This window comes from Bombus pyrosoma, linkage group LG14 (assembly GCF_014825855.1).
Source record: "Bombus pyrosoma isolate SC7728 linkage group LG14, ASM1482585v1, whole genome shotgun sequence".
NCBI lineage: Eukaryota > Metazoa > Arthropoda > Insecta > Hymenoptera > Apidae > Bombus > Bombus pyrosoma.
The window spans coordinates 7,803,888-7,819,171 of NC_057783.1; the positions used below are offsets into that span (position 1 = coordinate 7,803,888).

Sequence of the window (15,284 nt, forward strand, 5' to 3'; positions counted from 1 at the left end):
GTTGTTATTCAACGGTTCGATTTACTCGTAATAATTAGACCGTGGATTTTTCTGCATTCATGAGAAATTTACAGCTACTGAAACATACAGAATGCATTTTGTAATATGCAAAAGTACATAAAACAGTCGGAATATAGTTCCCATTCTAGCGTTTAATAGATGAAAGAATTTTTTATTCGAGTTCCAATATTGCAGTTATATTTGTACAAATATGAATTTCCATAAATGTCCGCATTTGCATAAATATTAATAACATTGCGCTAAAACGTCAAACGCCCTATTTATCCAAAACTGTCGTGAAAGAATGCTGGCCAGGTGTCTAAACCGAACCCTGTCGACCCTCATTTCTGGCAACGAGTCGTTGACAGCTTATTGTTAGCTGAAGCCATTTACTTTCGTCACGTCAACGTGTAAGCTCGCTTCTTTCGTTGCTCGTGACACGGAGCCCGTCGTTATTTTCGAATCCACCTGCTGGTGGTCCTGTTTCATCCTAAAAACCTGATATAGCCATGGAAAATAAGGGTACCCGACTCCACTCCATTTTTCCTGGCCTCTAAAGATTCCTTGGTCCTTGGTGGATAGGTTCTTCGTTCATTGTTACCCGGTTTCTTTATTCTAGCAGATAGGTTTTTGCGTTGTTTGCGAGAGTTAAGTTCCAGCGGGACGGGTGTCTCTTGATGGAACTTTGATCGTGATGGAAAATCGAAGGAAGTTCTTGCGAACCTCGTGAGAGGGTGTTCGTCGCTGCAAAGTATGGGAAGATTGATTTTTCTTGGGAAAATTGGCACCTCTGTTGCGAAATTTGTAGCAGCAGTTTATTCATTTTTACTATGAGAAATATTTAAGCAGAACGATCATAAAGTTACGGTTTCTGGTATTTTTGTACTTAAAATACCTGGTTTCGTGTGTTATATAAACTATCGAAGACTTTTAAGACTTTAAGAATTTATCAGTCACAAAAATTTACATATATTAGTCCAAAGTAATATATATTATTTGTATCAATGTAATTATTGTTATAAGTATCGATATAATTCTATCAAGTGACAGAGATAGAAAAATAAAGAAAGAAAGAATGTTTGTCTACAAACTGAAATAATTAGAATGATTAGAATCTATGGATCGGGGTAAAGAATTAATCGGTCGAAAGTTAGTTAGGAATCAGGGGTCGACGATTGAGAAGATAGCGATTTTTGTTTCGTTCTTAAATATCGTGTCGCTCTATTGCTTAACAAAAGCGGTATATTCGTGGAAGAAAATAGTTAAACGTACAACAAATTACAGTCGCGTAGACTCTGCTTCGACTCACTCGCTTATGGCAAACAGATAATTTGCTGTTGCTAAAATAGGTCAATGGAGAGACAATAGAGAGTAGGAAAGATCACGTGACGAGGAGAAATAAGTAGATGCTCGAAAATCGATTGGAAAATTGTTTGAGTACTTTTCAGATTACATTTCTATATAGTTCATTAAAATTATCGTTCATCCTTAAACGCTCGAAACGATCGTTTCGAGTCACTTACGCTCGATTACGAATTAATTAAAAACACGTGTAACTCAAGTATTATCCAATAACGGAAGCTGTCGTTACTCGGAAAACGTTTGCCAGGGCAAATCTGTCGTCAATTGTTGCTCGACGATCGAACACGAATTTCGTGCGATCTGTCCATCGCCGCGTCGTTGAAGCATTTAATGGTTTTACATTCTAAAACCTTCGCGCTGAAAAGTAGACGTAATCACTATTGTTCTATTACAAACGCGATTTGTACCATTAGAAACGGCGGCTGATTTCGAATCGCCGCTAAATCCTTTAATCGACCGCACAAGGTTTCACGACTAGGTTCGTGATAATGCACGTGAACACGCTCGTGGCGTGATTCTCCGTAATACGAAATTCGTGTATTTTCCACAGCTATTTCTCTGAACACATTGATCAGCAGCTGTTTACTTATCTTTTAACGCGGTAATTACTCTTTTAATTATTGAACCAAATTTCGTATTTAGGACGCAATCTACTTGCGACTTTCCGTTTTTCTGCGTCCTCGTTCTTTGTTCTTTTCTAAAAATGCGTTCACGAGTTGGAAGAAATATAATCAAAAAATAACGGAGTTAGTCTTTACAAATAAAATATTTTTAGTTGCGGAGGTATTTAATTCAGTAAGTAATTAAGTACTTAAGTAAGTAGCAAAAGAATTAAAAAATTTCCAAGCACGCTTTACAGTTCGTATTGTAGCGACAGTTGTCCTTAGAACCGAATTCTCTAAGCGCTTAATAGACCCATAAACCTGGTTCTTAAACAAACATCAAAACAGACGATGTAGAATCGTAAAAATGATCGGAGTGGAAAGTTACGATGCATCGTTGGCAAGCGTCGTCGTGTTTCTTGGTCGGCGGGGAGCGATGATTTCGCGAGACTAAAACACGAAATGAAACCGAGCTCCGCTCGTTTGGCCGTTATTTTCGTCGACGCAGTTACCCGGAAAATTTGCATCTTTTTCTGCTCGTCCTTCCTCGAGCCGCGGTTCTTTTCATCGTCGAAGGAACGACTTGGCCGGGGAAAGTAGCGAGGAGATAGCACGGTGGCAAATTTCCTGGCTACTCTTATCGCGAACAATACTCTACGTTCGTTCGTTCGTTCGTCGTTTGCAACGGACCAACCAAGATGACGTCGTTTTCTTTCGCGGACGAACCTTAAATTCGCCTGTCTTCCCTTTTTACCGAAGACAAATGCTTTTTGTTGCTTGCTTCTACCTTTTCCATGTATTTCCAGAGCAACCTTGGGATCCTAATTCTTCTGTTCTCCTGTAATTACGGATTCGCTGATCTACCTGATCTGAAGCATTCGTTTAAGAAGAGATCGTTGTCGATCGCGATAAGACATAGTTATTTTGAGAAATATAATGTACGAGGCACTGGTGGACTCTTCGTTGTTCGGTTAGTTACACGTTGTAAATAATGTAGATAGGTTCGTATTTCCTCAATATCCTCTTCTATTTGTATCTTTAATTCTTGCATCGTGTTCGTGGATTTCCACTTGTTTGATTTGGCGACAAAATTTCTAAGAAATATCTGCCTATACAATGAAGTAAATAAATAAAAGTATTTATTTATTTGAAGCATATCAGTTATTTATTACTCATGCTTACTGCGTACCCTTAATAGTCTTAAGGACCTACCATAAATCTCAGGAATTTTCTAGCTGAGGTCCTTCAGACCGAACGAACATCTCTTTACTGAATCGTTTATAAAGCTTATTGTTGACTACGGGAAGACAGGGGAAAGTTAGTTTTTCTCACGTATGATACTTCCCACTAGCAACTTTCTATCAAGGGCGGCTAAGACACTTCCTAGTCCACCAACCTTCTTTTATCCAATCAGAAGCAATGTCTACTGCCCTCACTTTTCTAACCAAAATTGTCATCAAGAAATCCGATGGTCCCATGCGTTAGACCTACCCATCGCAAGCTTTCCTCCGCAGCATCATCTTCACAGACAGTCAATCTTTATGCATTCTCTAAACCGTCATCATCTAAGCTTACGTCGCGTACTACACATTGTAACTTTGTCTATCGATCGAAACTCAATTATACCTTATCAATTTATATCTTCTCTACAAAGTTGTTGGAATAAACATTAATTTATGTGTTAGATCAGTGCAAACTCAATTGAACCACCCCCTATTATCCTAAAAGAAATAAGGGGATCGATCATTTCGTGCCGATTATCTAATCGTAACGGGAATTTACGACTCCCGTTGACGTGCTTTCTCGCGATCGCGTCTCTCCGCGAATGGTCGACTAAACACTTATATTATATCGATTAATCCTAGTCAGACTTCGTACGTTTCACACGACACGCTATAAGTCTGCAAACCTATCCGAAGCAATTCACCACCAAAATAAACGAACGAATTTTTCAACACAGGACTCGTGAAATTGTATCTAGCTAAAAGACTAACTACGATTAGATATTTCTTAATTCTCGCTGTTAATAAAACTTTCGCTGACAATCTCTGATAAAATTTCCCTTTCAAAACATAGAAACCATCGTGAGTCGATCGTAGAAAGAACCGATACCGGCAGTTTCAAACGCTTGACAAACGTATGTACAAAGCGTACGGATCCATGGAGAATGTTTTCCCTTGGCCGTCGACAGATAACGTCGCAGGTTTTACGAAGAAATTCTTGGAAATCGTGGAGCCGATCGTGGAATACCCAGGGCCGATTCTCCGTGGAAGGAGATTTGACAAATGGTTTTATCCGGTAGTTGACGCCTCAGTTGACGCGCGTACGTGCACGTGACATGTGTCGCGTGTGTCGCCTCGTGTGACCCCGGCCCCCAATGGGAACCTGAGAATATGTCATTCCTCGACGTTGGTGAAATGGATGGTGCGGCTTGACGCACCCTCCATGCTGAAATTTCGGACGGCGAACGAGGAGAGACGGTTGATCGCGTTGCCGATTTGACAGTCTTTCGTGCACGTTTCTCGTCCGGCGAAATAATGCGTCGACAACCCGATTACGGGTTGAATGAACATCGATCTAGATTCAATCCGAAGGCAATTTTTTCTCGAATAACGTTGCAGCAAATAGCCGGTTGAACGATAACTTTGCCACCCTGTCAATCGGCTTTGAATCCGCGTGCAATTTTTAGTGATTCGATTTTCGTCCCTTTGTTATTAACTTGGGCAAAATTTTACGAGCTAAAGTCACTTCTGTGGCTTTTGTTTCTAGCCGAACGGGTAAGTTTGGCAGTTGAGCTTTGAATAGGCGTAGAACTTTCGATTTTCGTACTTTTCTATTTGTTTAGTGGCGATTCTGGCTGGAGATGTAAATTTTTCGCCTTCGATAATTAGCGAGTTAAACGATAAAAAGATAACTCTGAATGGTAGCATATTTAACGAGCGATTAACGAATATTATATTTCATAATGAGAAAAGATGGATTTTTGTTGATACATACGCTTTACATACGCTTTTGTTTGTATGCGTATATTCACAATATCTTCTTTTAAGTATAATAATAAGATTGCATAATTTTATATGTCTTCTTCATTTCTTGAACATTTGAAAAACATTGATTATTACAACTGTGTCATTGGTTTGCTCTAAAACTTCGTAGCTTTATCAACTGTTTTTAAAAGATTCAACTCTCGATTATATTAATCCTCTCGGCAATATTACACGTCGATATTGCCTCAACAGATTTTTATGCTTACAAATGGTGAACCTAAACCATTTATCAAAATTAGAAATAAATACGGATCGGACATGTAATTGTGAATCGCGCTCACTTCCTTCTTGTATGTAATATTATTACCAGCTGATTACCGTGTTGAGATGTTCGACAATTTGATTGTTCAACAAAATACAATTCTTTCGTTCTAAAAGCTACTTAAGTATCTGTCTAGTACGCGGAAGTTGAGAAGCATACCGATAGAATCAAGTACAGTAATACCATAAATAATCACTCTTGTAATAACTCCTATATAAGCATTATAAGCCACAATTAAGAAGATGAATTCGTGGACGTCGAATACATGTGGCGCTAGCCGCTAAAGAGTTAAAATATTGCCTTCTAGTTGTCAATTAGCATCAAAATTAGATAATAAACTTGATATACCTGTAATCTTCATATATCAAATTTTCATCAAACTCAATAGCTAGCCAGAACTCTGTTGCAACCCAGATATCTTTCTCCGTGAAAATTATCAATTTTCAAACGAACCAACAAAACCTGCCTATCAGAGCGTTTTCCATCGTCGCACGATTACAGTAACGCTTGGTAAAACTGCACAAAGCGGAATAGAGTTAATAACCGTCTCGTGCAATCTCGAACCTAAATTCCAGAATAATCTGACTGAACAGAGAACGAGAGGACTATACCTACGCTGTACACCTAGCAGCTGCATCGAAACACGGGCCAGCTCCTTGTTCGTTGGATTGTTTCGTAAGCGACTGCTTAATTTACCGGTCGTGTCAGCTGCAACGGATGGAAAAAATCGCTCGGCTATGCAAGTTCCTCTCGGTGCGATGTTTTCACGTAGCTGCGTAGTAACAAGGTGGAAACACCGAGCGCGAGAACCATCTGGTAATAATGTTCGGTTCGAGAACACGGCCGCTACGAGTGTTTTCAACCGTGTGCCTGTTGCCGGAGCAGAGGGAGAATCGGCCTGGAAACCGATCGGGAACGGGCCGTTGGTCGGAAACGAGGATAGGAACACGGTGAACGTCGCTAATTGCAAAAACTGCCTCGAGGCATCGTCGTCCACCGCGTTCTACTCGATGGTTCAGCTCTCTGCGGGAAAAAGGAAACCGGCGGACGCGTAAAACACGGCTATTCGGTCAACTTTCTGGAAACTTCTCACATTCTTACACGCGAGCGTGTCAGCAGATTCATTCCGCTTTAATTGATCATTCAACGGTCCGAGTTTGTGTTTTGTGGGATTATTTAGAAATGTTGTTTTTCTGTGGAAAATCGAGTTTCAATGTTTTCGATGGGGCGCAACAGAATCTTTTTAGTGGAAAATCGACTTTCGATATTTTTCAATGTTGAAATCATGGAGGAAATGTTTCGATCTACAGAAAATTGGGCTATTACGGTAACAACCAACTCTTTTGGAATATTCGAGAATATATGTTCAATTTGGAATAAAAAAACTCAGTATTGAATTTTTTAATGCCTCTTCTATAAAAGATCGAAGGTATGACCTATCACGGTAGTTATGATTTTTCTTTTATACATTTTTTGTCGTACGAAGAAAATTAAAGAGAACGTAAATTGGTTCAGTTGGCTAGTATATTATACGATCTGTGGAAAATGTAAAAAAGGATATATATATATTAGATGGTTGGTGAATTGTTCGCTCTTTTGTGGAACGCCAGCTGCGTTTTATCTTGACGACACCGGTAACGTCGTGCCATTTCCACGTTCCGCAAAGTTTTTCTATACTTCTACTGCTGATAGACGCACTGCAGAACGCTGAAACGTCTCTGTTTCGTGTATTAGCGATAAATGGCACGTGCACCTTCTGCGCTCGCTTTTTCCACTGTGTTTCGCAACAGATATTTGGTGTCAGGAGAATTCTTAATGGCTCGTGGTCAGTACAATTCGTGAATTTATTGTTTTGCTCGTTATAAATGAAGATTAGATGGAGAAATGCGATAAGCCCATCATCGTTGAGTTTTCGGTAACTTTAATATATCATTGGGAAAATTAATGTAGTTTGAAAGTTGCTGAATGAGAACGAAACTTAGATTTTTATATATTATATATTTTATATGATATGTTATATATTATATATCTAAGAAAAGTGGAAATATACAGAATACAGTTAAGATTTTATTCAATGAGAGGATGAAGCAAGGATAAAGGAAGGAAAGTATAACGAGATCATGCAGTTGCCCTATGATTACCCCACATAAGGAAGTGAAACTATAAATAATGTAGTATTTTTATATTACGACATTTTATCTTGTTTCTCTATAAATATACGACTTTCATAAAAAAAATTATGTGTACTTTTACATTCTTTCAACAATTTTTATATCCTTTGAAATATTATTCGAGATTTCAACATTAAATATTCTCTATTACTATCGTTCATCTTAATACCGGAATAAACAACGACGGCAAACACGTAGATAGAAAATTTACAGATTGTTAGGGAAAAGGCAGCATTGTATGTAAAGCAAAGGAACGATTAGATAGGGACGATACATAAGAGATACGTGTAAACGCGAGATCTGTTTCGCGATTAAACGACACGTTTGCAAATAACAGGACGAGGTGGTCGATAATTCAAGCAAGCCATCATCTTCTTCCATAGAAACGTCCGATCAATTACAAGGTTCATTCTACTCGCGAGTGATTGTAGGTTCTACCTTCTCCTTTAATATACGGTCAATTACGCTTTCTCTTTTCTTACAACTTCCTATGAACTGAAACATGATCGAAGTAATGATCGTGTAATATGACATTTCCAATTGTGTATAGTCTAAACAATTACAAGTTGCAAGTTGACAGTTACAATTCTGTATAGTCTAAAAGAAAATTATTGTTCGACCAGTATGCAAAGAAGGAAAACGTCGATAAATTCGTAATTACCAAGTTGTGTAATCATCTTTTAATTAAGCCTCGTTTCGAAAGAGTGCTTAGCTAAATGGAAGAGTAATTAAGTGGCTTAAATAGTCCGTTACAAAGGAGACAGCTTCGAATAATTATGACACCGGGAAGTTTGAACATCGTTCAACCAATCTGTTCGCTTCTAATTTATTCAATGGAAGGGGCGCTGCTACAGAAGCTGTATTACATAAATTTCGTTATGTAATACATTATAGTATGTGCATCACGCGTAAAGATGCTCTCATTAGATCGGTAGAAACGTTCCGGTTTAGTGTTGGAATTGTCACTTTACGCGCAAATAAGCTATTGGGCCAAGCACGCGCTCCAAGAATTCAAGCACCGGGTGTCTGTCTAGACACTGGTATTTTCTACTTACAGTGAAACTAGCGATCGCGCTCGTAATCTTTCTTTTTTTGTTATTTCTTCCGTACTTGGCATTTCGAAACTTTCCTATTGGAGATGTTTAATGTAATATCAAGGAAAAGTCTAACTTTCTTATTTATTTACCTCGAAAATTCGAAATAATTCAATACGTGGTAAATAGATGTAGTATCTTCAATGGAATATAATGTTATTATATCCTAATATTTGTAATTTATTTACAATGAATGGATTGTACAAATATAGACAGAAAAACGATGGTAGTTTAATATGAACTAATCGCAATGACACGCTAGACAACTCTCGACACAACGGATCCAACGTTCTCTCTCACGCGGACCACACTCTCTCGACAACGCAACTCGCACTCTTTCTCTGACTTCTCGATTCACCGTCTTCGACTTCTCAACTCAAACTGCCCTGCTCTGGCATGTCTTTTGTCTTCCCCTAGACCCACCACACACGTATTCTGCGACCGCTCGTAGCCAAAGCCACGTAGCCCTTTTCTATGGAACCTATTCATTTGAAGGACCGACGACACATCGATGGGCCCATCGGCGCCTCGGCTCTCGGGACATTGTTTATGGTTTAAAAACGCCTCGGCTCTCGCGACATTGTATGTGGTTTACCCGCTAACTCCTAGGCCTTATGTCCGCGATACTACATAGATGATTTGGAGTTACTTATTTCTTAAAGTACTATTTTGGAATTTATCTAAAGCGGCTTATTTTGTCTCATTTTGTTTTCAAACATTTTCAAATCTCTGGAATGCCAATCTTATACTGTAAGAATACCTGGCCCCTAAATTTTTAAATTTTTAAACGAGTCGGTATCACCTAAATCTTGGGCTATCCTGTTAAATTACTATAAACGAGCATTGTACGGTCCAAGCTAGTAAAATGGAGAAGCAAAGTCGTGAATTCTGGTGTCATTCACGTTCACACAACGCGTAGTAAAAGTTTGATGGGCCAGATACGGAATAGTATTCAATACTCTTTGGGGGATTTAAGCAGTGATCGATGAAATCGTTGTGTTTCGCAGCGATACGCTGCAGGCTTGCCAGTGGTTACGAACGACCGCACGCGTCACTCGTTCGAACACGCGTGGACCAGGGCGAAGCGCGAGCGAGCGTGGCCCCAATTAATTTGCAATCGATTATATGACTAGCGTTTTAACGTCACGTAGCGAGCAATTCGTACGTGCCTCCCAGCTGTATTTGTGCATTATATTTCACCGTCGAAATATTAAAGAAGGATATGGATATTTAAAACGCTGAACACAAAGAAAGTTGAATTTAATAAATCAGAGCACGAATCGGAAAAATGATGTATTTCATGAAGCTTATTAAACAATTACTTTTTTTTGAATCGACGATGAAATTAAATGGTATGGACTGTAGAATACGTTTCGAAATTTCTCTAAAATTAATGTATAAAATTAGTGTACGATCAAAATCATATGAAAAAGCGAAATTAATAAGGATCCGTTAAGGGACGAACGGTGAAATGAAACGATCAAAGTATAAAGAATACATTAGAATAATAGATACTTTAGAAGTCCACTACACGTATCATATGGACAGAAAAATTTCTATTAGAAAAGAATTTTTTTTTAATTCTACAAATCCATTATTTTGATCTATTCATCTATTCTGTTTACCTACATTACAATTTTTCGAAACAACCACCTTTACTAACAACGAACTGTAATGATTTCAGATGTCCTGACAGCGGGCCCCGGGCCACCAGGATGCCGACAGACGACGACTATGGCCGAAGAGAACGTCTCCTACTGCACCAACATCCGATCCCTCAATACGGGTCCTCGTCATCTCCGGTTCCAGGATCGAACGCCGGAACGTCCGGAAGTGTCGGTTCCCAGATCGGTTCCACCAGCTCCTCGGACTGTTATAAGCCAACGGCGCAACAACAGCAAACTGATCTGCGAACGAATGGATCGAACGTCACCGTTGGCCAAGATCGTTACCAGTCTGATCAGTCCTCTCAAGGGAACGAGCACGTCGATTATGGAGGCCGTGAACGAATGTCAGGCATCGAGAGGCATGACAAATCAACGGACAAGCCAACGATCGACGATTTCCCAAAGTCCTGCGCGGAAACGCGTTCGATACAGTCAAGTTGCGAGCGATTCAGCCATTATCAGAATCAAGAGAGATTCGGTCAGCCCTCTTTGCAAGTCCACCACCAGTTTACCCCAGGGAGGTCGACCGCGTCTGGACAATCGTTGTCCGGAAACGTGGTTCTGGCCGACCGTTTTCCACGATTCAACGAGCTCACCGGTCTCCACGGTGAGCAGAGATTGTCCTTGGCCCCGAGCGAACGCTTTCAACCGGCCACGAGCACCGAGCTTCGATTCCATCATCCCCCTAACGAGCTGGTGTCAACCGGAAACGAATACGCGAATACCAATATCTTGGTATCGGGCTGCGCGACCAGTCCATTTTCATCAGAGACGTTCCCCTCACCGCCATCACCGGCACCAGCGAACGACCGTTTCGTTCCACCGCCGCCTCTGTCGCCCAGCCCAAGCGAGAAATATGCCTCGACCCAGAGTCTGGCTGGTTATCCTGCTGCTGATAGGATTCTGCCCCCAGGTTCTCCAAGCACCAGATATGGCAGCGGCACGGCACCAGCTTCACCGATGCCAACTAAAGAACGATTCTCTTCGGCGGAACGATTACTGGCCAATCAACAGTCGTCGAGTTCCATGCACGAGCCCAAGGATCAGCAACGATACGCTGGAACCAGTGATCGCCTGCTGTCCGGATCGTCGCCGGTGCTTGGAAGTCTACAAGCCAGTCTACAAGGGGACAGGGGTGGTATATATACCACGAGCAAGGATTCGACCGGATCGAGATACGGCGCCATTTCGACGGACCGATTACTCTCATCGTCACCTATACATGCCCCAGTGCCAGAGAGGTTCGCCAGCAAGTCGACCGATCGGTATCTCGGCGAGTCGCCTGTACACGAACGATACCATCGACAGGAAGCGACATCAGCCATTCACCACGATCGTTACTCGACGATATCGTCCAGCGCCGAAAGATTCCTCTCCAATTCACCTAATCCCGAGGCCTCTCATCAGCGTTACACGTCGACGGAGAGGTCACTGCAGGTGTCGTCTAGCAGCAACGAACAGAGACGTCTGTATACCGATCGAGGCGTCGAAACGGTCTGCCAGAAGTATACAGACAGGTCCAGCGGATCCCCCGCACCCACCGACTTCAACAGATACTCCACATTCCAGGAGGTTGGAAACACCCAGTCCAGATATGTCAGCACCAACGATCGTTTCAACGATCTCGCGATACAGCGCTGCGGTCAGTCGCGAGCAAACGATCGATTCTGCGTATCAAACGATCGTTATCTCACCAGTTCGTCACCAGGACACGACGGAAGACTGGCTAACAGCGACGCGACCAGGTACGTCGTCTCGGGATCGTCGACGGAACGTCTGCTCTCCGGGACATCCTCTTCGTCCTCTTCTTCGACCGACACGGTCGCCCGGTATCACTCCTCCTACACAAACACGGCAGCCACCCAGTCCACCACTTCCAACGATCGTTTCACCTCCGTCTCTCCTACTCCTGAAACAGCCAATACCAATCTGCGGTCAGCAACAGGAACTGGAACAACCGGTGGCGCAGGGAGTTCCGGATATCAGAGTACGACAAAAAGCAGCGTCGACAAATATCTTCAGGTGTCAAAGTCTGTGCAGAGCTACGGGAACGATCGCTATACCAATCCAGGCGATCAGTTCGACAGGCTCAGCCAGGATCGTTACGACAGATTCGCCAATCCTGTCAGCACCACGGATCGCTTCACACCTTCGTCCGGTACTCCTGATCGCTTTCATTCTGCCACTGATCGATACTCTCCTGTACGCGCCGCGGACAAGTATCTATCCTTGCCGAAACCCAAGGATCGATACACCGGTCGCATAACACCGATCTCGTCTTGTGGTACTTCGGTGGTTGCCACGTCGACCGATCGAACTTATGGCTCGACTAGCGCAACAGGAAGCTACGTTCCGCCAACCGCGCACACGCCTGTCGAACGATACGTGCCTCAACCACCTCCGGAGGTTCTCTACCCGGACAGATATGTCGACAGATACGTACCACCCTCTGCACACACGCCTACCGATCGTTATGTGCCCACCAACGATCCAGGTGATCCATACATGAGACGAGATCTTGGATTCCATCATCATTATCGGCTACCACCGCCTGCCGGCTACCCATACCATCAGTCTCATTTCCGACTTCGCGGTTTCGCGTACGCATCACCAGGTCGCCTCGGTGGTAGCCCGGGTTCTAGTAGTTCGAGTAGCTCGGCATCTAATCAGAGAGATGGCTTCTCGATGTCCCCGCTGCTCAGACCCAAGGTCCGTGCCTCTGCGGTTGAGTTCCCGACATCGTCTACTGGAGTTGTTGGTCGTCACGTGTGTACTAACCCACCATCTTGTTGCAACGAGGTATCTGCAAGTGGAAGAGCCTGTTGTCAGGCGATTAGAAGGTCTCTGCCGCCGGGGGCGTTGCCGTCGATACCCACGCAATCTTCCTGGTGAGTCCTTTCGAAATTTTTGGAATTTCTGTTTGGCCACTAGGCATTTATCCGTAGGAATTATCCGCTGTAGGAATTTTGTAATAAGTTTTTATTTTTAACGCAAAGATATCACTCCGTGAATAGAAATATGGATGAACGTGGTGGAAAAAAATCATTGGACTGTAGGATCCAATATGATGCTGAAGCTTTACAAAAGAGACAATACAGGCCAATGCAAAGTAATTTAATAGAAGAATTGCATGCCGTGAAATTTTTATTCTCGCGTGTAGAAAGTTTTTGATAAATTCCTTCGTTTTTATATTTCACTGATATTTAATATTAGTTTACTGTGTAATATACCTACGAATATACCCAAAATTTATCGTTTGCGAGAAGAATATTAAAAGCTAATAAGGTGAATGTCCTGAGGGCGTTCAATTCTTTCTCAAGCGTTTTTACCAAATTTCCATTGCCACGGTTCACATTGAAACATCATCGAGGGAAAAAGAGGAGAGAGAAAACGAGAGACCATGAGAGAGATAGATCTTCGTTAACGACGGAAGTTTTTGTATTAAATTTGAATAGATTTTTCCAACGAAGTCAGAGTTACGAAGAGATTCACGTTTAATTCTCGTGGGCGAAGTTTACCGGTGGAAAAAATTAATTGCCGCACAAATGGAAGTCAGCGTGCGGATAAAAGGAATTGCATGCGGCGTGGAGGTCGAGCTGTGTAGCCAGGGGATTAAGGAATACGGGGATCCGGATAATATAGGTGTCCCCTTCGTAATCATACACCTTTATAATAAAGCTCACGAATTAGAATGAGAGAACTTTAATTGCGAGATGAATGTTATTTATAGCGAAGGGAAAGTAGAAGCCCTTTTACGCGATGTGTAACATTTCCACGAGTGTACATTGTTGTACGCCATTTATTTACATATTTATATTTATGTGAAAACTTTGGTCGATTTTTAGTGGCAGTATATGAATTCTACCAAAGTAACAAATCTTATAGAATTAATGATTAATTTTTATTAATTTTCTAATTTTGAACTACTGATTGGAAAAAAATCTTATTATGGAATTTTTATGGAATCATCAAACTCTAGTGTTAATAATGTTGTAGTTTAATGTTTATCATGTATTCTGCTACATACATTTACTATTATTTATAACTGGTTATATCAATTTCGAAAGTCTCTCTTATCAGTACAGTACAAAGTAGAACTTAAAGATTTAATTTTTAATTATAAATTTTTTTTTTTATTTGGAAGAATTTTACAATCAATCCTCATTGAGAATTAGAAATAAATTATTTTGGCGTGGTTCTACGTCGTGTTTGTTTGATCCTAGTTGAATCTAATGTTTAATTATAAAATGAAAAAAATTTGAAGAGTTTGTCGAGTAACAGAATATTTCTATAAGTTTCGAACATTACAAGCGCCAATTTCGCTGTTACATATTAGTTTTCAAAAGTCAATTTGATCGGCTCGTAACATACAATTATACGTAGCTATGACGATTATAAATTCCTGTCGTTTTACAGTTTCAGTACGTCTTGTTAATAATAAACACGTAGGAAACTATATCTCGAGTCAACTGTGGTGCAAGCTCGTGTAGTCTGACTCAATTTCTAGTTCCTTCCGATATTAAATCTTTTGGCGAGATTGCGTTCGGTAACACGTGGTTTAACTTTCGGTTAGAATGACCAAGTATGTTGTGCGTGAATTTATAGTGCACCTAATATTTCGATACTGACCACGTGCTAAATGTTTGATCGTTAGAGTGGAAGTTTGCGCCGTATTGGAGCCCAGATAGAATTGATTAAATTCGCAGCGGGACTCTAAATTGAAACATATTAGCCTCTGGAAAGGAGCGCAGCTTTCGAGTCAATATTTTTTCATCAATTGCCCATTTTAGTGCCATATCGAATTTTTAGGCAGAAAAGAATTTATTATTTTTGATGTAGAGTATGGTTCTTTTTTGAAGAACAAGAGAATATCTCACTTATTTTCGTTTTCATTTGGTAGCTTTGGGTGGTAGTTTCATTTTTGAATGCCAGTTTCTCATCAATTGCTCGTTGTACTACGATAGATATTGAACTTTATGGATGGAAAAGAGTTTGATATGCAATTTTTGGTAGATAGCGTGTTTTTTTTCAAGAGTAAACGAATATTCAGCTAGTTAATCTTGGAAACTATTGATATTG

At 41.0% G+C, this 15,284-nt stretch overlaps 1 protein-coding gene across 6 annotated transcripts in view; it reads left to right on the forward strand.

Annotated features, from left to right (window-relative positions):
- The window catches only part of LOC122574545 (inactive rhomboid protein 1), a 285,478-nt gene that overhangs the window by 106,265 nt on the left and 163,929 nt on the right, over positions 1–15,284 (forward strand). For all 6 annotated transcript variants that reach the window (XM_043742237.1, XM_043742238.1, XM_043742241.1 and 3 more), the window contains exon 4: positions 10,223–13,093. In XM_043742237.1, coding sequence (XP_043598172.1) covers positions 10,254–13,093 — 2,840 coding nt within the window. In that variant the 5' untranslated portion in view covers positions 10,223–10,253. The remainder of the gene's footprint in view (positions 1–10,222; positions 13,094–15,284) is intronic.